The 26,017-nt window shown below is 40.8% G+C and overlaps 1 protein-coding gene across 3 annotated transcripts in view; it reads left to right on the top strand.

Moving 5' to 3' along the window:
- The window catches only part of cadm4 (cell adhesion molecule 4), a 163,210-nt gene that overhangs the window by 115,851 nt on the left and 21,342 nt on the right, over window positions 1-26,017 (top strand). Inside the window, exons 1-5 of one of the 3 annotated variants that reach the window (XM_030749535.1) lie at window positions 4,186-5,578; window positions 12,818-12,964; window positions 18,964-19,251; window positions 21,997-22,158; window positions 24,631-24,721. In XM_030749535.1, the coding sequence (XP_030605395.1) occupies window positions 5,482-5,578; window positions 12,818-12,964; window positions 18,964-19,251; window positions 21,997-22,158; window positions 24,631-24,721 (785 nt within the window). In that variant the 5' untranslated portion in view covers window positions 4,186-5,481. Of the gene's footprint in view, window positions 1-4,185; window positions 5,579-12,817; window positions 12,965-18,963; window positions 19,252-21,996; window positions 22,159-24,630; window positions 24,722-26,017 lie in introns of those variants that run through there. The other 2 variants (XM_030749533.1, XM_030749534.1) reach the window with 2 other exon arrangements.

Raw genomic sequence — 26,017 nt, 5'->3', positions numbered from 1 at the left:
CACTGAAAAGAGAGTGCCAGTACTGTTATTGACCATAAAGTGAGTTTAATCTCAGGGTTAACTATACATACACAAAACAGAAGACAAAGCAGCATTTTACTTATTTGTTTATTTTGTTCCTGGCTCAGAATAGACCAATTGTGTCAAGTAGGAAATAACAGAATGGGCTGCTACCTCTGTAACTGTGGTTAGAAACGTCTAGTAAAATTGACTCCTAAGGAATACAACCTCTATAAATGCTTTTAAAAGTAGAGCAATTTATTCTTTGAGATTGAAAATATTTACTAAAATGTACACTCTTTGCACGTAACCTTTTTCCATGCAAACTATGTCATTTCAGACAGACAGTGATTCAAATCCTAATATCGGTTTTGCATTCTTATTAGCCTGTCGTGTTGTGAACAATATTGACTTGTATTTATTTGCCAGCCACCAATGGCAACAAACAGTGAAAATAAAGAAAATCAAAACTTTGTAATCCTAAATTGTGTAAAGAAAGGCTGATGGTGTCATTCGAAAGCCACCATAATGATCGGGCCATATTGATCCCTTTTCCCGGGAGTGTGAGGTGAGCTGGAAGTAGCCTGCGCCTCCAGAAAATGTAGTCACTGATAGTGTCAAATAGATTGAGGAGCTGTGACTTTTCTAATTAGAGTTCAGAGCAAACCCAGCTGGATTAGCTAGTGCATGGCTCTAGGGTAGCTATTAACACCAAGTCAACCAAACAAGAAATCAGAAAGTTGAGAGGAGAAAGAGAGCAGAGGGCCAGAGAGAGAGAGAGGCTGATTGAGCTTGTCAGCCCCGATATGAATGTACTCAGAGTTGGGTTTAAAAAAATTTTATTTTTCTTTTTTTAAATCAGAAACATGACCTGCAATTTGGACTTTCTGATGTTCTCCTTGTAAATGTTAGAGATGGTGTATAAAGCCTATTCATTTTGTAGTATCTTAAACAGCAGCTGCAAATTTAGCATTTTTGTCTACGCTGAACAAAACCCAGAGATTACTGCATCAGGACACTTCAGATAAAAACTTTGTTGCGATTTTCTGGTAGTGTAGGACTTTGCTCAGCTCCATAAAACAAAACCTTTAAAGAAAAAGAAAAGTCCAAAAATGTCCTTTAAACTGGTTTCAGAATATAGAAAATTAACATATGAATTCACACGCCACCGTTATTGTAACAGCCTAGTTTACTTTTCATTGTGGAAATGTTAATTTGATTTATTTTAACTTTCAGGAATACGTCCCTTCCCTCACACTTTGCCAGCTAATAAACCTTAAGGTTTCATGCCTACAAAGACACATGTACAAATGCCCCATCTCTCCGCAGACATCACCACCTCCTGCTTAGGAGCGCGCATACCCACACATGTTCCAAACCCACTTGCCTCAACCTCAAGGGAGACATAAGAAATAAATTCGACACTTCCGCTTACCCAAGAAGCGCCTTAAGGACAAAGAGAAATTTAATCTTGGATAAGCCTCCCGATAGAATCTCTGCATTAGCCCTCTGCTGCTGGTTCACAGCTATCCCATCAACCCTTACCTCCCACACCTTGGCACAATTCCCCTGCATCTCTCCTCCTCTACACTGACTTTTTTTTTATTTCCTCTTCTTCTCTCCCTCCCTTTTCCCAACTGTCTCACCACTTCTTTTCACTTACCCGCTCCCTGCTTTGTCATTAAATTCACTGTTTTCTTCACCTCACTACTAATCTTTCCCCTTTTACGTCCCTCTTGTCTCCTCACAACTTGTCCATCTCATGCCTTGACAGTCTCTTCCCATTCTTCCAGTGAGCCTCCATCTATTCCCAGGTGTGGTACGTACTGTGTATATATCTATATTTCTGTTCCTCTCCCTTGTCAGAGAGCTTTAATACCATTGGTATTAAATGCTGGCACGACCTCCTCGGCATACTTAAGCAGGCAGGGATCCTTGTAAGGCTGTTTGAGTGCTTAATATTTTCAGCACGCTGCTGACTTAAGCCCCTTAAGTGCTTTGGCAACACTTATTCCACGGTGGCACCAATGAAGCCCATTAAAAATTTGATTTGGATGAGAGAGAGAGGGAAAAAGAAAAAAAAAGAGGAAGGGGGATAGGGGACACAATTTGCCATTACTTCCGTTCCTTCCGCGCACACTGCGACAAAAACAAATACACCCATCAGGGGGTTGCCCACACAGGGACTTTGCAGACTAACAAATACATACATACTCACCAGTTCTGGGTATGATTTGCAGTGTGTTCTTTTTGTGTGTAATTATGTCCTTAGTTAAACTATAAAGTACACTGCGATGACCCTATTTTGTTAAAAGCACTTGATAAATAAATTTGACTTTATTTGACTTGATGATAGGGAACAGCATGCTTCAAATTAAATGCATAAAGATGTTTGTAAATACAGCTTGTGGCAGATTAGAACTGTTTATGATTAGTTGATTAAGAGCAAGTAGAGGTGCTATTATAAAAGCAAAGCTGTGTTGCCTTTCACGTTTTACAGGACAATGAAAGTCAAAGACTCGGAGTCTGCCGTAGTTAGCTTCCACTATTGGCTTTGTATTGCAGGTTTTATTGCCAATAGCAGTAATGATAGTACATGAGCTTGAACAAAGGAATTTCATTATGCACAATGTGGTGAAACAAAATTTACTGTCAGGTTGTTCTAGCTGTTAGCAATGATTTCTGTTTCATCAGTATAAAAATATGGAGCTGATACCTTTTGATGGAACAAGCTCACATCAGCATAACTCGTATATAGTCATCGTCATGTTCATTTTTCCTTTATCCACATCCAGTCTGAATTAAAAAGACAAAAACACATACCCGCTTCTTGTCAGCAGACAGCCATGTGCATCCCTGCAGCCATAAAATCTCCCCTTTAACATAAAGAGGCACTATGATGCCTCTGTTTGTGGCTGCATGGATAAATTAATGGGTAGTAGATAGTGAAAGGGCCAAACAGTCAGCCAAATGTACACTCTTCTTCAGTCAACACTGAACAGTCGAGCACAGTTCACACACGCACACACACTGCCACTGTTTGTTGACCTGAAAGGCATCCATTGTCACTGCTTCCATCCACACACAGACATCTCTAACCTTCACAAAATAGTATGCCAAATATGCAGACACTGATCCCACACTGACACACACACACACATTCTAAGCAAGGGGAGGGAGGCCAGGCTTAAATAAGCAAGTGAAAGACAGAAAACAGGCAGATGGATTTGATCAGCAGTGATAGCACATTTGGATTATGACAGTTTTCATAGATCGACAGGAACGAAGCAAAACGAGGACAACTTTTGGGAACTAACTATCTTCTGCGGACGGAAGGACTAAAAGAAGAGGAGAGAGAACGGGCACTAGAATGGATAAACTAAACACAATTTGAGATCAGTTTTAACAAGTGAATAGGCTTTGTTTCCATCAGAGTGCTGCCAGGCCTCAGACCTGCCAGACCCGAACTGCTGGTGTACACCAACACAGAGTAATTTTCTCAGCATCAGCCAGTTGACCAATGAAGTCAGCACTGTAGGGAAGATTGGCGATGATCCGCTTTCAGCTTTGCCAGGAGTGTCAGAGCAATCGCCGTTAGAGCTCATTGTGTTTGCAGTAGCACAGAGAGCGAGAGAGAAAGCAGACAGTGTGTAGTAATCTAAGGATGACACCCGCACTTTATTCCATCAGATAGTGCTCAGTGAGGTGTGCGGTGCAGCTCGCTACGCTTTGTCTCTACACTACAAACACACATTAAGCACCTACACATACAAACACACCAGACTTACACACTTGCACAGACCAGCTAGGCATCAGGTCCTGACAATCAGCGAAACTGTGTCTGGACCTTGAACACAGCAGGGTTTGAGATCAGCGTGTTTGAGCGAGAGCGTATCTGGAGTGCACCCAGGCGCTGACTGCAGCCAGTGGAACAAGTTAGAAAGGAAGATTTAGGCAGGCCAGTGCTGTCCGATAGCCTGTGATTATTCTGAGAACTCTAAAATTACCATGTAAGCTCGATGTCCATTTGCGCTACAGTGTGTACATGATAGCACATCTGCAAAGTTCTAGCATTCAAGCGAATAATGGTAGATGTCTTGTGAGGATCTTGTGCAAGTCACTCGGGTAATATAGCAGACCAAAATATGTAGTATCTGAAACTAAAGTATCTTACTGCAGCTTGTTCAATGCTTTGCAAGTTCATTCTTCTGCACAGGGCAAGGACTTTCACTCTGTCTTTTCAGAGCTGCACTCGAGCTCAATGGATTTTATTTAACCTTGGCTATCTCTAGATGAGTTGCAGTAAGATAGTGTCTCAGTCTCTCAAGAGGTCTGGCTGGTTTGGTATTAGCTCTGAGGAACATTGACTTCTGCCTACTGATTTGTTGGGTGAGAAGCACTGAAAACCTTGTCTGACTCATTAAAATACAATCTGTCTGAGGATGAACATTGTTGCCCTAGATTTTTCTGTCCTTAAGGGCATAGCAATGTAGATAGTTCTATTTTGAAAGTTGTAATATTGTCAACACCAGTAGAGAAAGTCAGACTTGCTTTGGATGTCAGTTTCTTGTGCTTTATTTGAATCAAATATTGTAATATTGATGGTCTCTTTATCCTGGATTAGTGTGGTCTGACCTACAGGAGACAGGTAGCCTATATTGTGGTTAACTGTGTGGTTGATTGTTATGGCTTTTTTTTCTCAGAACTTGCTATAAGCTCTAAGTGTGACACTGAAGTATCCAGTTGAAGAAGTAATTAACCTGTACCTCGTTCAGTTAACTGCATAGCTGCCATTACTGAATAACCTTGTTGGTGTAGAAGGTCTGTTTGGTACTGTGTGGTATCCTTTGTTCCCAGTTTATTGAGCAGAGAACCTTGGTCTTCTGTATCAGGAGACTTAGAGACTTACAGTTAAAAAAAAAAAAGAAGGAAATGACGTGCTATGCTATGATATGCAAAATGATATTTTGTTTAGATTGAACTGAGCAGCTACAGAGCTTTGCTGCAGCAAATCTTCCACATTACACTGAATTAAGACAATATATAGTAAATTCTGTCTAAGCAACACGAGGAGCTGTAGTCAACAAATGAACTTCGTTGCTCTAAGCTCGTCACTGTGTGCATTGTGATATAATGTCTAAATCGCTAGCTCTATAATTGCCCTGAGCTCTGGCAAAACATTTTGTGTGTTGCGTGTAAATGCTGGCTAGAAGTCACTTCTGTGTGGCCTTGTTGCTAAAGCAGTTTCTTTGCATGTGTTTGGACACAGTATAGCACAGTTTGTCCTTGTACAACAACAGTTAGCATGTGCATTAGTCGGCAGCATTATTTTTGAGAACAAATCTGAGTGCATATATGTGTGTGTGTGGACTGGTTTGTCAGTAGCAGTGCAGGCAGGGTCACAGAGGAGCCATTGATCAAACAGTCACAGCCGCACGCACACACACATTTAGACATACAAACACAAGTTTTCAATACACAATGAGGCTTGTCCGAAGCTCTGTTCGCTGCCACCTCCTTCCTGCCCCTTACTCTCTTGCCTTGCACAGCCTAGTTCTGGTCCTGCTCTGTATAACTCGTAAGTCCTGCACTCATTCACATGTACATACACCCACACACTGTTTAAAATAAATGTGTGCTATTGCTTCTGCCACTACTCACTAAGTAAGTCGAGGAAACAAGCACTTAATTTTCACTTGAAAAAAACTCTTATTATAGCCAGAATATGTCAGTCTAGTTTAAATTATAAGCAAACTCCCTGCAGAGGACCCTCTAAATGTTGTATTTGATGTTTTTGTCATATGAAAGGAGCTAAAAGTGTTGCAGAAAAATATGCGGTACTGAAGACATGACCGAGGGAGAGTAACACATAATGGCATCATTAAATGAAAACTTCTGATGAATTTTTTCCAAATAGTGGTAATTACACTGATCAGATGCAATATTGCAACTATACTGTGTAGGTCCCCACGGTGCTGCCAGAACATCTCTAACCTACTGAGGCATGGAGAAGGTGTCATGTGGGTGTTACTCATGTGGGTGTTACTTTGCATTGGATCCTTTGGGTCTTGTGGGTCACTGTTTCTCAGTGTTTTTGCTGTTGTTGCTAATCAGCGTGATTTAAGAGAGCGAAGATGAAGACAAACACGTATACCCATGAGGTGAAGGGATTGGGGAATGACTTGAGGAATTAAGGAAACCAAATGAAATGCAGAGGTAGAAAGAGAGCGGTTCCAGAACCTAATATGAGAACTTTAGACCCCAAGAGTATGAGAAAATGGTGCAAAAGTGAAGTGCAACAGACAAAAATTGAGAGAGAGCCAGGCTGAGACAAGGAAAACACGATTTGGCCAGACAGAAACTTGTACTGTATGTGAGGGAGGCAGGGAGCCGCAGAGGCAGAAAAAAGTGAAATAGGAAGACAGAGATGGAGAACAGTGCAGTCTGTGTGCATACGGAAGAAAGACAGAGATGGAGGGGATGGTACAGAGATGAAACAAGAGACAAGACCTCAAAAAGAGTTGCATGAGATCGAGATTTGAAGCCAAGAGATGATTGATTGAGCACAAACCAGAGATGGTGAGAAAAGTAATACATGAAGTGGAATGAGATCAGTAGCAGAGTTGCTGCTGTGCTATTAATACCTCTTGTTATTATTATTATTATGCATTTAATGTAGGGGAGATGTCATTTCCCTGATACTCACTGGTAAACAACCATTGCTGTGCACAGTATCCTTTTTTTGCCTTCATGCCAAAATGTTTTTTGTAGTAGCAGTAGTAGTAGTAGTGGTACTTATAGATCTTTTATGGAAAGGGGGATATTGGGTTGGGGTAACAAGTGGGGAGTAATCTATATAGAGAATGGGTTTGTGTGTTGGCAGTCAGCTTTTGGCAGTCAGGGTTTGTATTTCAAGCCAGCAGAGCAGTTTTGAGTTGAGCCTTGAATGAGCATTCACATATACTCTCTTGTATGTGCCATTTCAAAGGAGTACACACGTGATTTTAAACACACGCATGTATCGGTACATTTTTTATTTCCCGCACATCCATCACATCCATCAGTTTCGCGCATAGGATGTGCACAGTATATGCACACCAAAGGAAAAGCAGCCATGTGGTGGATTTTGAAGGGGTGTTAAAACCAGCGCTTTTGGCTGTGGTGAATCTCCAGTGTGGTTGCCGTTGTGTAATAGCCTTGTAAATTTCCTTTAAGCTGCTGTTGGAGTGTGTGTGGTAGACCATTGTTGCAGGCTTGTTGGGGCTGTGACAGACCCGGTCCATAAAACACTGCAGAGTGGATAGAACTAACCAGCTTTGGCTTTCAGGAAATGTGGGGAATGGGAGGATAAAGAAAAGAGAGAAAGAGATGGTAATTTGTGAAGCATAAGAAGAGGTGAATAAGAGAGCAAAAAGAGTAATGAGATGGGTGGACATGAGGAGCAGAGAGTGCTCAGACAGATGCAATGCAGTGGGGGAGGAATGAAGAAGGTATGGGGCCAGACCGGGATGAGGTGATTGAAATACGCCAAAGGGCTGGAGAGACATAAAGATGCAAAGGTCAAAATGAGAAATGCGTGGAAAGGTGGGAAGGAGGTGCGAGAAAAATGGAGGTATGCAAGGAATAAAATAACAGATTTCAATGCAGACGATGGAGTCAGTGTGACTAGTGAGCCAAATCAGGATATAAAAACAGGATTTTGAAATATGTAAATAAATGAAAGTAAATGTTTTTAATGAGAGGTCAAGAGTGAAAAGAGACAATTTTATGCTGATTTGCTGATTAGCAGTGCAGTTCTAATAGTATAGCACAGGCTGATGGGTGAAATGAGGTCTAAAGTTTCTGCTGGGGAGAGAGAGAGAGAGTGAGAGATTATGAAAAACGGAGAGAGAAAAGGGGGTAGGACAGCGGGACAGGAATGAGCTCTATGACAAGCAATTAAAAGAAGAGAAAGTAGAGAAGATGAAAGAGAGGGGGAAAGTGAGAAATTCAGTCTCTTGCTCCACTTATTTTTGTTTTGTCCTCTTGTCCCATTCACTCCTCTCACTTTTTTCTGTCTTCCCCTTGCTTCTTCTCTTCCCCTCACCCCGCACACTATAAAAACAGCATGATTATGCTGCAGACTTGAGCTGCAGAACAAATCACATTTAGGGAAGGAGAGTGTGGAGATGGAACCAGCAGAGAGGCAGGAAAAGATTCCCACTGAGTCACAAAAAGAGAAAGAATGAGAGAGATTGCAAGGGGAATGAAAGCATATTGGAGTTCAGAACGAAACTATTGCAAAGCCAGGAAAAAAAAAAAAAACTACATGAAGAAAGAAAAAAAGGGAGGGGAAAGAAGTTTAAAGACCAGAGATAACAGGGAAGAGAGAAAGGAAAAAGTTGCAAAAATTCTCCTGGGGCCCAGTAGAGAAGAGGAAAGGGGACCTTTAGGACAGCATTAATGAAGATGCGTGATGAACGATGCAATAAAAGATAAGGGAGATGAGAAGGAGGAAGAAGACGGGCAGAAAGGCAAAAGAACGCTGAATGACGAGGAATCAGGGATTAGATAAGGCAAAAGGTGGGGGGGAGACAGATGGAGAGACTGCGGGTTTAAATAAAAAGAGAAAGAGGGAGATGTGAGAAGGAGATTAGACACGAAGACAGCGGGAGGAGAGAATTATGAGTTGTGGACTAAGTAAAAATGAGGGAGAGGGTAGCACACTCAAAAACTGAGAAGAAAGTGTGAGGCTAGGCGCCGAAAAGAGGACTTGAGAAAGCGACTGAACAAAGGTAATGAGAGAGACGACAGCGAGATTTGTAAAGGATTATGTATTATTTATGTACAGGGAGATTTTCTTTTCTTGGAACTGGATTTGATTGGCAGAGTTCTGCCTCCCTGGGAGAGATGAAGCGATAATTTTAGACTGGGAAGTGAAAGAGGGGAGAGGTAATCGGAGAGAGTTGTGGGTCTGCAGTGGGAGGTTTGGAGTGGAAGAACGTCAAAGTCAGCTGTTTCATACAGTCAGAATGCTGCAAAACTCTGTGATTAACCTAGAGCAAGTGTTCGTACACACGCACGCATAAATACACACTCACGCATATAAACATTGCAGACTTAATTTGCATACATACCGTGGAAACTGGCTTGCCTCGGAGACTCGTGGGATAACGGGAAAAAAAAATGTACATCCAGATGGAAAGTGATGGAGAAGTTGCCAAAGGACGACCCCTTATGAGTGGAAACTATGAGCTGCTGTTATTGTTTTAATTAAAACAGTAACAACATAAGGGGTTATGCATTGTACTCTCCAGCATCAGTTCCCTTGTAAATCCGTGACCAGCATGCAAAGAAAACACAAGCTCTTGGCCCTTGTCCAGTTGAAAGATAATGACAGATAATGAATAGGGAGACAGTGACTGCACTTCTTCAAGGATACATGAGGGCTTGTTTGGGGCAAATGGAGACAGTTCATCTCTTATGTGCCTTGTCTTTCTGTTCAATCTTCACCTTTCTTCACCTTCAAAGACATGGAGAGAGTGAAATAAGGGGAGAGTGATACCAAGCGAGAGAGACGCAGCAAGGCTGTAATTCAGGCCGCTAACCCTGCACCAGTGAGACAGTTTCTAGAATTTACCGTGACCAAGGGTGAGCCAGCAGTCCACCTGGCTGCCTCCCAAATCCCCTTCTTTTAACTCTCTACACCTCCTTTCATCCCCTCACTGTCCCACTATCCATTGCTCCCTCGGCTTATAATTCACCCTATTGTGGGACCATTAGGACAGATCCCTTGTCTTATGAATTTGCTTGCCTATTATTTATTTATTTGTTTATGTATTTTGAAATGATGGCCCTTCTTGGATGTCTCTTGCCATAGTAAATAAAGGCCCCTTTTTTCCAGGGCTGTGACAGCGGGGGCAGCAGCATTTCAAATGATGAGAATTTCACTGCTATAAAATACTGCCCCCGCTTGGATGGAGAGAGAAGTGATTGTTTTTGCTCCCCTTCCAGTTTTATTTATCCACTGCCATAACCGTCAGTGCACTACCATGATATCGATTGCACTCGCCATTCTCTCTTAATATGAGTCGACGCTTGTGGAGTATTTTATTATGGGCACAGATTTTAATGGGGCCGAGATTAATACCTCTGTCACAGAGGTTGATTCCCTCCCCCTCCTTCTCATTCCCTCTGTGGATTGTACCATGCTGGTGATCAGAGGCACAGGCTCATGGCCTTGATGTGAATGGCAGCCTATAAAACCTACAGTCAAACTAAAGTGCTGTACCCAGCTGCGTTACGAGCGGGAGTCGAAGAATATGCGTCATCTCTCGCATATTTCGTCCAGCCCCCACCAGCTGCATTATTATACCCGAACCATCACTTCCTAACACCCTGCTATCATTTCCTGGTTAGAGCCCTCATCCCCCACCATCTCTGTATCCCTCTGTTCTTTCGTTCTCTTTGCTCAGATTGATCATACACCAGCATGCAGCAGGTGTTTCTGGGTGGCATCTCAGAAAGCAACTGCGGATGTCAGTCATCACTGGTGCATAAGCCAGTAATGAGTTTTAATTTTTATTTTTCTTTCTAGCTTTTCTTTGTGCTTTACTGCCATGCCACTACAGCTAATTTTCTTTGAAGGGGTGACAGCTGTCAGGAGAAGTGGGTGCACAAATGGACAGCTAATTAGTTTTTCTGGCCTCCTCCCAGACGCCAACTTTTGACCGCTTTCTTTTTTACTCTCCCACATTAGGGGCACATTTACTGTTGGTTCTGATGGGTCACTAGTCAAGCACGGACCCTGCATTGCTTTTGTCAGGATGCACAGCAGCACTATTACAATTACCACTCTTTAAGACAATGGTGGCCAAGCCCAGTTTCTATGGTGATGAGTAATAACAGCCATTAGAAAAATAATTGGGATGGCAGTGGCAGGCCCTGATGGCCCCCGATATGAATCACAATATTGATGTAGAGAATGGGAGCAATAATGACTACAATTAGTGGTAATTGTCAAGATTTTTTTCCCCTCCATTCCATAGAGTATTAGAGTCTCCTTTGTCTTTATTCCCCATTGGTTTCTTTCTGACTTCAGTCCAATATCCACTGTGTCTCTGTGTTTCCCCTGACGTGATGAATATGTAGGCTTTGAGTATTTCATTAAAAGAGATTATAATCAAAGGGGAATTAGATTTAGATGAAGTTCGAGGGATCACACGATGTCAAAGTAGCTTAATTGCAATATGTTAACACCTGCATATACACACCCAGTGCACACCTACACACAGGCACGCATGCAAAAGCTTGCACAGGACACACTCCGTTGCAGATATAGATATTTATTTTGGCCCAAAGCAGTCAAGTCAGCAACTCCTGCCATGGCAGCCGCCATCTGTTTGTCTCACAACATTTTGTGCCTTCTGAAGGTGTTTTACAGCACTCAGAGACACTGCTAGACACAGCAGTGAAATATATATAGCACCACCGTCTTTATCAGCTCTTCTCATTGCCTGCTTCATCACTGCGTTTCAATATTGGTGTCGTTCTTCCTCTAAATCCTCCCCGCAGCCAACACTTTGCCAGGGAGAGAAAGAATGCAAATGGAGATGCAAATTGGTAAATGCTAGTTCTGGAGGCCCAGCAAGCTGGTACTCTCTTCAAGGCAATCACATTCCACTCCTGGCTGGAACCATATGACTAATTGCTCCGCAAATCATTTGAATTCAAACGACGGCTCTCGGTGTCCATTGTGCTCAGCGGGAGGTGTGACTCAGCCGAGTCGTGTCAACAGCCTGACCCACAAACATGGAGGGTGCAACAATCAGAGCATAATCAACCTCCTCATTACTGACTCTTGAGCTGTCAGCAACATCAAAGAGGCTTCCTGCTATTTCTCAGCCCCCTTGTCTAAAAATATTGAGTTCGGGAGTCAGACAAGTTTGTTTGAAAGATTATATAAGACAGTTTTTGTAACTGTGAAAGTCACTCTCCATGCGCACGCTTCTGTGTCTGTATTCATTTTTTATTGCATATTTTGCAGACCATGTGTACATAAAAGAGTTCATGTGAGAACCACTTCATTCGGGTAATGGAGTGTAATTAGTTGGTTTAGCATGCACCTGGAAGTGAAATGGCATTAAGAATGCGAGGCTCGATGTGTGAAGTTCGATTAAGGCTCCCGCCCTGGTTTCATTGTTCTGCACTTTGGCCAATTACAGACTCATATTGCAACACTGTTGCATCTCAGACTGTTAATGTACACACAGGTAGTGACAGGGCAGTAGTGTGGTGATTTGTTTGTGTGCCTTTGTGTGTATGCATTTGGCCATATGTGACCGGGTTTGTGTTTATGCATGGCAATTCAAGCATGTATCTAAATTCCAAGAGAGCAACAGAGATTTAATAAAGCGTTATCTATTCAAATATGTCTGCTGATGCGTTCTGTTAGACAAGCCTAAAGCAATGCGGATGTTGTATGTGTATGTTTATGCATGTAAAGAGACAAATGGCAGCAATTATAATCATCCGTCTTATTATTGTATGAACGCATTGCTCAAGGATCCTCTTTTACCTGTTGAGTCCTTCAGTGTCCCTTCGCTTGCTCTTAATCTCTTTATCACTCCATCTCGTCCTCTTTTTTTGCTCCCCTTCAACATTTCTTTCATTACTATGTCCGTACGATGAATAGCAAGTAAATGAGGTATCCGTTAAGTACTATATTTTAAAAGATTCAACCTCAGGAGAATTGAATAGCTCCATTTTCTCTGTTTTTTTCTTTCTCATTGTCCAGCCTCTGTATCACTATATTTATGTCTGTCTTTCCCTCCCTCAGCCCATTGTCAGGCAGTGCAAGCAGAGAATGTAACAGTCTTGGAGGGGGGTACGGCTCAGATCTCCTGCCGCCTGCAGAACTACGATGGATCAATCGTGGTCATCCAGAATCCCCGCCGGCAGACTCTCTTCTTCAACGGCACGCGAGGTGTGTATCTGCGTGCACGTTTGTCTCTACAGGCAAACTTAATTTATCTGTGTCTATGTATTTGCCTTCAGTGACATTTAAAGGGAGCCTTTTAGACACATTAGCAATGACTCACCAACACTTTCAGTTTACTTTTTTTTTCTCTCTCAAATGTCCTCATTTTGCCTTTGAAGTGATTTCACATTAGAAAGTCAGCTAACCACTAAGTAAAATTAGGAGATGGGTTTACTGTGTGCCCTAACAGCGTGACTGCTTAACTCTTTTAAAAGCGTAGTTCGAAGCTCTCTGCATAATCCACTGTTAACCCCAGTGATGAGATCAGAACTTATTACAGTCCTCATTAGAGCATGGCCTTGACAATCACATGTTTTTTTAAAAAACAGCTTTATGGCAAATTATCATTGTAACCAATATTATAATGAAGGCAAATTTCAGCGAGCGCCTCAGGGCAGGCAAACTCTACCTGTTTTTTTCTTACTAATTAAGGGCAGAAGTTGCTACCTTAGCCAGATTTGCAACAGAAGTGCTGCTAGGAAACCTCTGAGCATAAGAACAGTAATCAAGGATATTAAACATTGCTTTGAAATTTGTGTGTAGCAGCTTAATTGAACCAAAAAATGTGTTATTTATGCACTACATAATCTATGTGATAAGACATTAGTTTGGGCTTAAGGCTACAGTTTCATACTGTGGCTTGTAAATGTTCAGAGTAAAGAGGATGGTGTATGTGCTTAGTTCACGCGTGTAAGACACCACCAGCCTGTTCTCCTCACGAGTGGAACCCCTTTCCTTCAGTTCACATGCAAACAAATATTCAAAGGAGAAAAACAAACAAAAATTAAAAAAAAAAAAGACTACAGACTGATCAATAAAGAGGAAAATATCTATTAACTTCCTTATTTGGTAAGCTTCATTTCATATTAAAAGCAAACAAACTTTGAAAGCAAATCCTGTTAACCAACTAATCAGCTGTCTACCACAATTACTCATTAACAAAGGGATAGCGCAAATGTTTTCACAGATGCTTGGTTTTGAGAATACACGGTATTGTTATGCATATGAGTTACTCCCCAACACCACCGCCACCACAGCCAAAATCACATCAAGAACACAGTTTCCAACCAGCGTAAAAATCATCTCTATCTGGTTGGCAGAGCAGCCAACCAGAAACCCCAAAATCCCTCCCCGCAAAATCACTTGCTCATCTTCCATCCAAGGAGCTTTTTATTGTGTAAACTTCTCAACGGTGTCTGTTTTATTGACGATCTACATACAAAGATCCAATTCTTTCACTCTCGTGTCAGAACACTTCGTCTCTCTAGTGCCTAACTACTAAGAAATATGTTTTGATTAGTTGTTATTTGGAAAAGGATTTTTTCCGCTGCTGTAATTGTGTGACAGGTGATAAAACAGATAATCTGTTTGCTGAGCTAACTTCACTCAAGCTGCTCTCGATGACTGTTGCTGAGCTCCAAAGTATTGTACACATTATCATTTTAATCCCAATCTGCAACTCATGCTAAGTCCATAATTCTGAATTCTTATCCAAGCATCTTAAAATGGAATTTAACTGAGTTGGATTGAGATACATTTTTTTTAGCTGAATTTTACAAAACATTGTGTTTGTATATAAGGCACTGCTAATAGTCCTGCTAATAGTTATTTTAATGCCAGTTTCACACAGCTATAAAGCGTTATTTATTTATTTTGTGTGTGCATGTGTGTGTGTGTGTGTGCAGTAAGCAGTTAGACATTGTAAAATCCTGTGGTTAAAAAGGTAGATTATTATAAGGTAAAATGCTGAAACGTTTTTAACTACAGCAAAAGGGAGAATCTTGTAACTCAGAGTTGTAATTGCAATCATCTTGTATGATATTTGTGTATGCAAAATTTTGCACTTGAACACATTTTTTAACTTTCTAATCATTAAAACCTGCAGTTCCTGTAATTACATTGATCCAGCAATCAACACTCCTACACTCCCCACAGGATCAGTCTCCAAAATAGCAGTCAATGGAAGTTTTGTGAACAGAATATAAAGATTAGAGAAAAAAAAAAAATCACTGAAAACAAAAACAGTTGCAGGCAGATTTTCAGTGTTCACAGGTGCAGCACTCCAGTGCTTTTGTTCCACACACTTAGCCTTCACTTGTTAGTCACCTCGATCACGGAGCGGACGTAATTGGGTAGTTGAGGTTGCTGCTTTGGGAAACCTTGCTTTCAACTCTCCCCCCAATTCTATCAGATCAGCACACTGCCGGTAAGTTCCATTAAGTATTTAAACAGAGCCACTCTGTCTGCTCTCCCATGAGGCTTGGACTCACACCCTTTGGAAAGCGTGATGAGGCCTAATCAAAACGAGGAGGAAGAAGCGGTTTGAAGGCTCAAATGAAAGAGAAAATGAGAAAGAAAGAAAAAAAAAAAGTGGGGAGAAATGAGAAAAGGTGTTGAGGGTTAAGAAAGACACAGCAATAGAGAGAATAAGGAAAGGGAGGATCAGTCGCTGAAGAAAGACACAGCATTAGGAAGTGCTCCAAAGTTTAGCAGAGCTATAAAGCATTGATGGCTTTCCATAACTAATTTGGCTCCTGTAAGAACAAAAAACAAAAAAAAAAAGCCCTATTGTGGACATTTTCTGGGAGTGTAAATTACATCTCACTCTGGCTCTCGCTACCTCCACATTTTCTCCATCACTTGTCTATTGCCCATCTACCACTCAGATTACAGGCTAAGAAACTAAGACCTTTCTCTGCTGAGCTATTCCACACTAACCGCCCAAATAGAGCCGCTGTAGTAAGTGCAATGAATTAAATTGTCTGTTTTGCCAGTGAGCAACTAGTCAGGGGTGTTTTTTATGAGATTGTGGGGACAGAGAGCCATAATAGAGCAGTAGAACTAACTAAATGGACCCTTTCTTCGTAGCGGTCCATATCTCTCTTTCTCATCCTATTGCCAACTCTCCTCAGCATGCAAATGAGACAGGACAATCGTGGTGAACTTGGACTTGAACAGAAGTCTGACATTTAGTTGCCATTTAGTGCAGAGAGGGGGAAAAAAGATTTACCTGTCTGTAGGGAATGGCTCTCTAACAATGCTCTCATTGCCATCCGATGGAGGGGAAATTTTAGGGGTGGGGTGGACAGATTAGTGTGGTGTACTTCCAGGAAGAGTGGACTAACTCCATCGCCCCAGGCTGCTCTCTTAGTCTCCTGTGGATATCTGTCTCTATATTATTTTTCCCTGCCTGCTGCATTATGTAGTCTATTTTTCTCATTTTTTTTCTACGTCCATACTCTTTCTCTCACACACAAACGCAAGAATGCACACACTCCCGTAAAGCTAATATCTATACCATAGCGCCTGTTCTGTATTGTAAATTGTCCTGCAAGATGGGCCAGGCCAGATCCAACACAAAAGGAAAGAAGAGAGGGAAAGAATAAAATAGAGATGCAACATGAAGGAGGTTTCACAGCCACGTCAATACAAAGTGAGTCTCAAAGGTATTTATGAGAATCTATGGACATCAAGCCACTGTCACCCACAGACTGTTATTGGTGTTATTTGTCATTATCAGCATTTTTCTCCTTATTGATTGTACTCTTTCTTTGCTAACAAAAGGAAAGTTGCTACATCTTCACTCCTCCTCATCCTTCATGTCACTGTTCATTCTTTTTATCCTTTGTGAATTATGTGGTTAGCAATTGTAGCTCATTGGTCCGAGGTCCAGGATTGACTTTAAAATTGTTGCCTTTAATGTCTTTTGTTATCGTCTATAGTTTGAACTACAGCGTATCTTATGTAAAACTGTGGCGTTTAGCATGTGTCGCTGACTCAAAGGTTGGTGCCACTGAATTTAATATCTTTCCCAAAATAAAATAAATAGTGTGTTTCAATTCTTAAGAGAAAATAAAAACAGTAATGATTAAAATCTAATAAGATAAACAATAAAAATGCCAGACGCTAATTAGACATAGGCTTAGAGAGGAATAAAGCATGCACTTACAAAGAGAGTGAATGAATGCATTCTAGTTAAGCATAGTCCAATCAGTGCTTGGGAAAATGAACAACACTCTCCCTCAAAGCTGGAAATGAGCAAACCAAGACATCTGTTATGTTGTATCAATGTGCAGCCTGGAGCTGTTCCTCTGAGACTGACTTTGCAAACTGTTTATGAACTTTTTTATATCAAACCAAGCTTTGGATTTAACGGCACTATCAATTCCCGAGCAGCAAATCAACAGGGGTGCTGTCACAACCACAGTTTCTCCCATGTTTGTCAATTTTTCCTCTGCAAAGCTGTTCATGGGAGTCACATCATAAATAGAGAGTGAAGACTCTCACTCCAGACTTGGTGAGATATAACTGACTGTTTGCTAATACAGAGCAAACTATCATGCGGCCAAGAAGCAACTGATTCCACTGATGAAAATGTCATGCCACTCAATTAAAGCAGCCTTTGGTTAGCTTGCGCTGTTTGATATATACTTGCCAATTACTGCAAACATGCAAATGGACTGTATTTTCAAAGATGCACTTCAAGATTGATGTGTCATGATGGGTCATGTTAATATTCTCAAGATATTAACATGACGCATCATGGTGTCTGCAAACTCACCCAGCCTGCAAGAGGCAGTATCAATTCAGTAGCCCTTCCTCTGCTTATCTTAATTGCTCTTACCTCTCATTCCTGTACAGGTTTGCCCAATCATGTTTCTGTACTTCTAAATCTCTGCTCACGTGGAAGATGTGTGTAGTGTTGTTACCTGGTGGTTATTTCTTGAGCAAAAGTAATATCCTGTGCCATAACCATCCCAAAATAACAGAAAGTAGCCCCAACGCTTACATCAAAGTTGGATAAGGCTGACGCAAATAAGCAGGTTGTTATGTTGTTCGCCATATCTGACTGAACACTTGCCTGACCACCTGAGGCAGACACGGCGAATCCTCAAAAACACTGTCACTGCACAAGACTCCTGTCAAAAGAATTCTTTCACTGTGAGCACAGTTTATATTGCAATTTCACCTAGTCTGGTTCTTGTTGCAGAGACTTATATTTTGCTGAAAAAAACTCAAGCTGACTCCTAGTATTTTTCTTTCTTTTCTTTCTGTTTTTTTTTTTTTACATTTTGATGCTCTGTCCCACTACATTTCACGGACAATGTTGCTACTTTTTACTTCACCACATCTACCTGACACCTTTAGTTGCTTTTTATATTTCAAATTAGAATTTTAAAATACTGCTTGTAGGATTTTGTAGAATATTATTTCAGCTTTTTAAAAAAAACAACAACAAAAAAACAGTTGAACTGTGGAAATTTCATTAATCTAGTTTTCCTTTCAAGCACTAAATTATCTAAACCTCTTAATTTTGATAGTTAATAGATTTGTGAGAAATCAGCAAACCTAGTAATGCCTAGTGATGAACAAAGCAAATCTAGTGATGCCAACTCCAGGAATATTTTCTGGTTTTAGAAATTTAAGCTACCTGTCACCAGATTTAGCCGAGCCTACAAAGAGCCCTTTGAGCTGCTCATTTCAGGTTTCATCAACTGTCCTCAGCAAACCGACCAATCAAAGCCACCAAATAGAGCATCAATCTAACTGATCCAATCTAGGACCAACCAGTTGGAATGACTTTGACACTGATTAGCCCCCTCTTGTGGAGAATCTTCATTCTGCTGAATAAATTACCTTCAGAGGGGACTACATGTCAGCTCCCTGAAATGCTTCTAAAAATGTAAAAAAAAAAAAATTACAAATCCAAGCTTGTGTGTGTCCTGACTATGACTTTTCTGACTACTGAACTTACCACCCATCATCTTGTTCTTGATTACCTCACTGACATGCCATATTTTTATTCCATGTCATTTTCATCCTTTCCTTTCCCACCTTTTCACTGTCCTCTTCCTCATGTCCTCAACAATGCCAACTCATGCGGTTTCACTTCCTCCCCACCTTCATCCCTCTCCTGTTCTCTCCTTTGTCTTGCCCGATTCCAGCCTTGAAGGACGACCGTTTCCAGATGGTGCTCTTCACGCCACGACTGGTTCGCATCACACTGACCAACGTCAGCGTGTCGGATGAGGGCGGCTACTTCTGCCAGCTCTACACGGATTCCACACACCACCAGGTGGCAACACTCTCTGTCTTGGTTCCCCCCGAGATACCCACAGTGGAGGTGAAGCAAGAGGGTGTGGAGGGCGGTGAGGCGGAACTCACCTGTGTGTCACCACGCAGCAAGCCTGCCGCCACCCTGCGATGGATGCGTAATGGCCGGGAGATACCAGGTACATGGCAGACAGATGGATTGATGCATGTTCTGATGATTATTTGAGACAAATGAGGGAGTTAATTGGATAATAAAGGGCAGGTGAAGCTGAATGGTTGGGTGATAGAACAGACTGAGTGCTGAATAAAAGAAGAATAAAAGGATGGGTGATTGATCGGTCGATGGGGGACTGGCAGATGGATCAGTTGATAGAAGCCGGTAAAAAATAGATGAATGATAAGTGAGTGGAGAAATGTGGGTCTGGGTTGTGGGGCTGCCAATATCTCTTCTCTCCTACCGCTTTCTATATTTTAATCTTTTTTTTGTGCAATATTTTTAGGTGAGAGTGAAGCTCCGACCGATCAACAGCACTTTTTTTTTTTTTAGATAAGAACAGTATTATTTTTTTATTTAAAGTTAATTGAAGAAGTAAACCTGCATCATTTATATTCAAAGACTTATATCAACATCAACTAAATATTTTAACACTTTTTCTTTTCCACGTCCACTACAGTCAAAATCTTTCCATTATCAAAACATATACATAGACTTAGTCCATTCTCTCAAGCTAATCCCTCATGAAAATTAATTTCAGTTGAATTTACTTGCACATAATCTGACAAGCACACTATTATATTAAACTGCCAGGAGCCTCACACAATCCTGATTTTCTTTTTTTCTCAAATGCTCTCTCTTTTGCAGCTTCGTGAAGACAGTTTTTAATTCAACATCTTCTAACTCTCTCTGCTTCTTTGCTGCTGATAAATCTGTGAGCCATCCATCAGTCAGATACCCTGATCTAGCCTTCGTTTCTAACTCACTGTCTCCCTTGGCTTCCTTCAGTTAAAGGAGCACCTCGTTCAATAATAAATCTGAGACCCATCTTTCCGTGGCCTTCAGCCTATTTAACGTCACTTTTTGGGGGGGTACTTTGCTATTAAATCAGCATTTGTGTTTGATTTAAAATCCTCAGAAAACTTTATCAGTTGACCGAGCAAGAACAAAGCAGCTCTTGGGGACTAAGTTGTGCAAAGAATAATAACAATAATAGCAATAAGCCAGTCAGAAGACTGAGGCTTATTGTTATTTTTTTTTTATTCAGTTTTATCTCCAATTTTTAATAAATACAAGCAACAAAGTGCAAACTGTTGTCAGATGTGTTTTGCATTGTTATTCATTCATTCATTTATCTGTAACTTCAGATAGCTCCGTACAGACCAGATTAAATAATGCGAGATAATCTGTTGTCAGCAGCATATTGGACATGCAGTGAGCAATGTTTTGCCCTTTTAAACTTCGTGTCAGCCGTCATCTCTTTTACCTTCTATTTTTGTCTGACACGGGGTGTCTCTTTCATCCGGTCTCTTCCCTTTTTCTCTGTCAGAACACACCTGTCACTGTTATTCTGTGTCTTCTCTTGGTGTCCTTATCCTTAACTCCTTCACCTTCTTTTCATCCAATCTCCTTTTTTCCCTCAAGTTTCACTGCTGACAAAGATGTGAGGCTCCTCGGCATAGTTGTTGGCTGCACAACACTTTAAGAGTCCAAGAGACAGGCAGAGACTGTCCTTTTGCCTCAGTTGTCTTATCCTGTTTCCTAATGCTTCTCTCTCTTCTCTTATCTTTCCTTTTTTTTTTTTTTCTCCCGTTTCCTCTCCTCTCCTTTTCTCTCTCTCCTCCACTGTTCCTCCCACCTCTTCTGGCCCTGAGTTAAACGAACTGTGACACTAAAGGTTAGAAGCAGATTCCAACAGATATCAGAAGCACTCTTTAATTAAGACACTATCTTCCCGTCGTTGCCTTATTCCTGCCCATCTACACATGCCGGCGTCCTCTCAGGTCTCAATTAGGCTCACTTTCATTTGCTTGCTGGCAATAATTGAAAATTCAGTGCAATATAAGTATATTGTATTCTGCCTAAACAAGCACAAACTCCCAATACGTGACCATGTCAAGTCCCGTTAGTTTGCTGCCACTGTTCCTCCTCCCTCCTTCTGTCTCTCCTCCTCCTCTCTTCTTGCATCTTTCTTCCACTCTGCATCTGTCTCGCACTGTTATCATCCTCTTTCATGTCTGCCCCCACTACCCCATCTCTCTCTCTCACACACACACACACACACTCACATGCACGCACACACACATATCAATCATGCTTGTTTTGCTGCCCTCATTCTCTCTCTGTGCGTCCTTCTCTCCTTTCCCTTTATTCTCTCACCCTGCTCCTTTGACGTCCTTCTCTCTCTCCATGTCTGGCTCAGTTAAAATCTCAATTGGGTTATGCATATTTTCTCTTTTATCCTTCTGTTTCCTCTATCTCTCTTTTCCTTTCACTCACACAAAGACAAAACATTCAGTTGATTTACTATCGGAAAACAAACTGTGCTGCTGCTCATAATTGCCATGAAATATAGATGCAAATTGCTTTCTCTTCTCTCTATCTCTTATTCTCTCCCACACTACTCATCCTCCCCTTTACAGGTACCTGGTGATGCTCTAAAAAGCTCATTCATCAGTGCCTTACTTCTTACTTTCTTTCTGCTCAGTTTTTCTATCCCCCTCTGTGTTCTAAAAAAGAAAATTCCCCTTCTTCTCCTCCATATCGCCGTCTCTCTCCGTCTCACAGTCCCCCAACATAGGTGTGAAGTCTCAGCAGGGAGAAAGTAAGAACAGGCATATTTTGGCTGCTAAAATGTATCTTGGCCACCTGACCTGTATTATTTACTTTCATTTATTCAATCCCCTCTGTTTCCTCTGCCTGTCTCTAGGTGTGATATCCCTGCAGGACAACGGGAAGACATTCAGTGTGTCCAGCACCATCCGCATCCCAGTAGAAAGGAAAGACAATGGGGCGCCCCTGAGTTGTGAGGCATCCCACCCTGCACTTAGTGGGCAAAAGAGAGTTCGGCATTATCGCCTAGATGTGTATTGTAAGTCCCTTTTCACCGTGTGTGTGTGTGTGTGTGTGTGTGTGTGTGTGTGTGTGTGTGTGTGTGTGTGTGTGTGTGTGTGTGTGTGTGTGTGTGTGTGTGTACTTTATATCAAAACAATTTCTATCCATCTTTCAAACAAATTAAGTAACATAATGTTCATTGCCAAATATTTCAAAACAAACGTTATTTCATCTGTATGGCTGTCACTGAAATTGCTGCTTCAGTCCTCTTCATTACAGTGTTTTACTTTAATGCCAGCAATAATTTTGTCAGGGTAGCAGCCTCATTTTTCAAATGGTGATATCTCATTCTAGAATGATCCTCATTTATACACAGTACAGGATTTTAACAGAGTGATATTCCGAGCTGCCCTGTTTGAGACCTGCTCTCATTAAAACCTAATACATACAAATCTTGTCATGCAGGGAGCTGGCAGAAATAGGCCCATGGCCAGGTTAAGCTTTTGGCCTGTTGTTTAAAGAGCTAAACAACATCGAGTGAAAGGCATGTGGACCAGATTAATATGTGCAACAATTCCTGAACTATTTTGAACTTGACTTGTTGTTGCTGGTGTCTTTACAGAAGTTAATATTGACTAAATTGTAATGTCCTTTTTAGGGAGACAGAAGTAGAAAAAATACTGAGTTTTTGTATTTTATATTTTTATTGCACACTAAATTGTCAGCATTTTTTTTCTAGTCTGGGAATGCTTCAGCGGAATCAGTGTAGAAAATGAGAAAATCAAATGTAACCTTGTCATGTCTTTGATGTTTATTTTTGATGCGAGGAGGAACAAATCTTTTCTTTCAGTTCAGTTTTTTTGATTTGAAAATATTATTTTAACTATTATGTTTGCATATTGCAAAAGTGCAGCCAAAAACTGAGATGGACTGGAAGATAATTAAAATAAAAAAAAAAAAAAGAGAAACAAGGAGCTTATTGGAAACATAGTATAAAAGCGTCACACAGTGTGGCAGGAAAATGCAGCACAGTAACAAAACCCAAAAGCAACAGGGAATAATCAAAAGCAGCATGCCAGCAGGAGCAAAACAAGAGAAACTCCAGGAATATACTGGTTGGGATTCTGTCAACCTGGCTTCCTGAGCTGGTTGCAGCCACTCAAGGCAATACTTCCGGTTCTTCCAGAGGCACCGCAGTACACTTTGGAAACATTCCAAAGCCTTCCCAGAAGTGCTCTCCTCTCTGAATTAGCAAAAATAGTTTTGGGTCTACTGAGTCATGGAAGCCACATCAAGCAGCAGATGAGGAGGACAGGACGTTAGACATGGGGAGCCATAGAGAATGTGGACACTTTTGAAAATATAAGACCCCATGCAGACTAAACGCTCCATTTCTGAAGTGCTACCACTGTGACTTGAAGCTTTTGTGATAATGGAGCAAAAGTGTGTCAGAGGCAAGACATCAAAGACATGTATCTCGTGCATTCCTCGGGTCAGAGACGCAAGAAGGAGGGATCAACAACATAACAAAGTCTGTGGGAAAATGCACATACTAGACACACCTGGAGAAAGGCTTATAAGACACAGGTAACAGAAAATAATACGCAGGGACATAAGAACAAAACACAAAACTAAGGATTACAATAAAAAGTATATTCCAGCACAAAAACCATAAAAAAAAAAACCTTTTTCTTTTTAGAAAACAATGATTGTGCAAAGTTGATTTAGCATTTTTGTTTTCTTCCACAGTGGGATTGCTGGTCTTCCTGTGGGCCACAATTCATAAATATCATTATTACCTGAACTGTGATTAGAATAGAAGATAAATATGTGTAATTCCTCTTCTCCTCCAGTGTTAATGTGGTGCATTTCAACAGACAACCATGTTCAATTACTCCATTTGTTCTAACTTCGCTGTTCCCAACAGCTCGCTGTGATTGCTATCCAACAATATATCGGTAATTTTAAATAGTCAAACGTTTCACAGGCATATGTAAATATTTATAGATGTGGATGATTCATATTTAGCAAGTATGCTTGCATCAGTTTTTGAGTGCAATTAATTTGCTACTTGTGTATTAATGTTTGTTGATAGATCAGTCTGCTGAGCTATCAACAAACATTAACATCTCTGGCTGGTTCTTCCTCCAGCCAGAAAACTGGCAATAATGACCAACAGCGAGTGTGGATTTGGCTCCTCATCGTTCTGTTACTGAAGTAAGTGCACTACAGCAGCTGCTGGAGCGGTGGGCTGCTTCTGATAACAGGTGTCTAAACCATAGGATTGTCGCACGGTTGCCTTGGAAACAGATGTTAAAGACCGTTTTGCTTCCATGTTCTAACTTTCCCCTTTTTGTTTCCTGCCTTTTGTTTCTGCTTTTTTTATTTTTCTTTCATGAATGATTTTTTTTTTCCTTCTTCTTTTGCGATTCTTGCACTTTTTGTTTTGTTGTGATTTCATCTGAAGTGTTTACTCATGTACACCCTCTTCCTTTCTCCTTCTCTGCAGTTGCACCTACAGTCCGAATTGTCCCTCCTTCTGGAATTTTGCGAGAGGGCGACTCACTCACCCTCACCTGCTCCATCACTGGGAATCCTCTGTAAGTCTGTGTGTTTGTAAATGTGCTGAACAGTTTGGCATTGGTGGCGTTACATTCAGAAACTGCTACTTTTATCATGCTTTCTATATTATAACTGCATAATTATTATAAATGCACACATTTTGCAACTATAGATCCTTCAGAAAGCATTTCTCTTCACAAGATATAGAAAAGTTCTGTTTGCCATCTGCCTTAGGATGCTACTTGTGAAGCTGTTGCAGGTTGTTATAAGAGTGAAGGTTTCCTGTCAATTTTATAATGAATTCCAGACAAAGTAATCATAAATTATAAATAGTTTGCCTCAACAAAGCAATGAGTTTTGACAAGTCAGTTTAAGGGTATGCAAAAAAATCTTTTGACTGACAAGGACATGCAGGATTTTGCAGAGTTCTGCATTAATCTTTACCGATAGAAAACTTTGCAAAATTGAATTGTGGCTAACACAGTTTTGTGGAATTGTTTTGAGCTGCTATGAGAATGACATTTCATTTCTAATATTGCTACAGATTTATAAGTCTTGACTTTATCTCTGCCAATCTGTTTGCAGAAGTTTGGTTTACACATTTATCCAGGGTATTAATTATAAATTATAATTCAAATCACACCACCTAAATATAGAACTCCAAAAGAACACTTAAATTCAGAGTTAAGTGTATTTGTTTGTGTACTTGTTTTGTTTTGTAAGTTCCTAATATGTTTCAGAGACATTAAAATATATGAGAAAATGTAACAAGATACTATGTTAAATTTGAATTTCTTGAATATTCAGAGAAAGTGTTAGCTGTCAACAATCAGCTGATAAGGGGTGCTACCAAAACTTTTTTTTTTGGCTTAATTTATGGGCTATAGAGGTAAATTGGATGCAGTTGGTGATCTGTGAATATCTAACAGAGAACTTCCCCGAATTATATTACTGTTTATTTTCCAAGTAATTACTATCCACTTTCGTTTAAAGAAAAATCTCCTTCTTAATTGCTATTGTGGAAACATCCTTGAATAACCTCTACCTGCTCCAGTGGAGCTTTTCGCAACAGAAAACAGGTTTTCCTGGACAGCTCCCAAATGCGTTAGCATAAAGCCATTATCACAGAAATGAGAACACGTGTGCTTAGCCAGTAATACTGGTTCTAAAGGACCGAGAAATTCAGTGAGACCTTGAGTAGCCTGAACTAGATAGCCACAAAAGATTCTACCCATTGCTTTTGTCCCCTCGTTTTTTTTTTTTAGATCATTTCTCCTTAATATTCTTGATTTCTTGATCAAATCTTGTCCAACACAAATGATGCAAATGGTGAT

This window comes from Archocentrus centrarchus, chromosome 16, assembly GCF_007364275.1.
Source record: "Archocentrus centrarchus isolate MPI-CPG fArcCen1 chromosome 16, fArcCen1, whole genome shotgun sequence".
NCBI lineage: Eukaryota > Metazoa > Chordata > Actinopteri > Cichliformes > Cichlidae > Archocentrus > Archocentrus centrarchus.
This window is presented reverse-complemented; position numbering and strand designations above follow the sequence as displayed.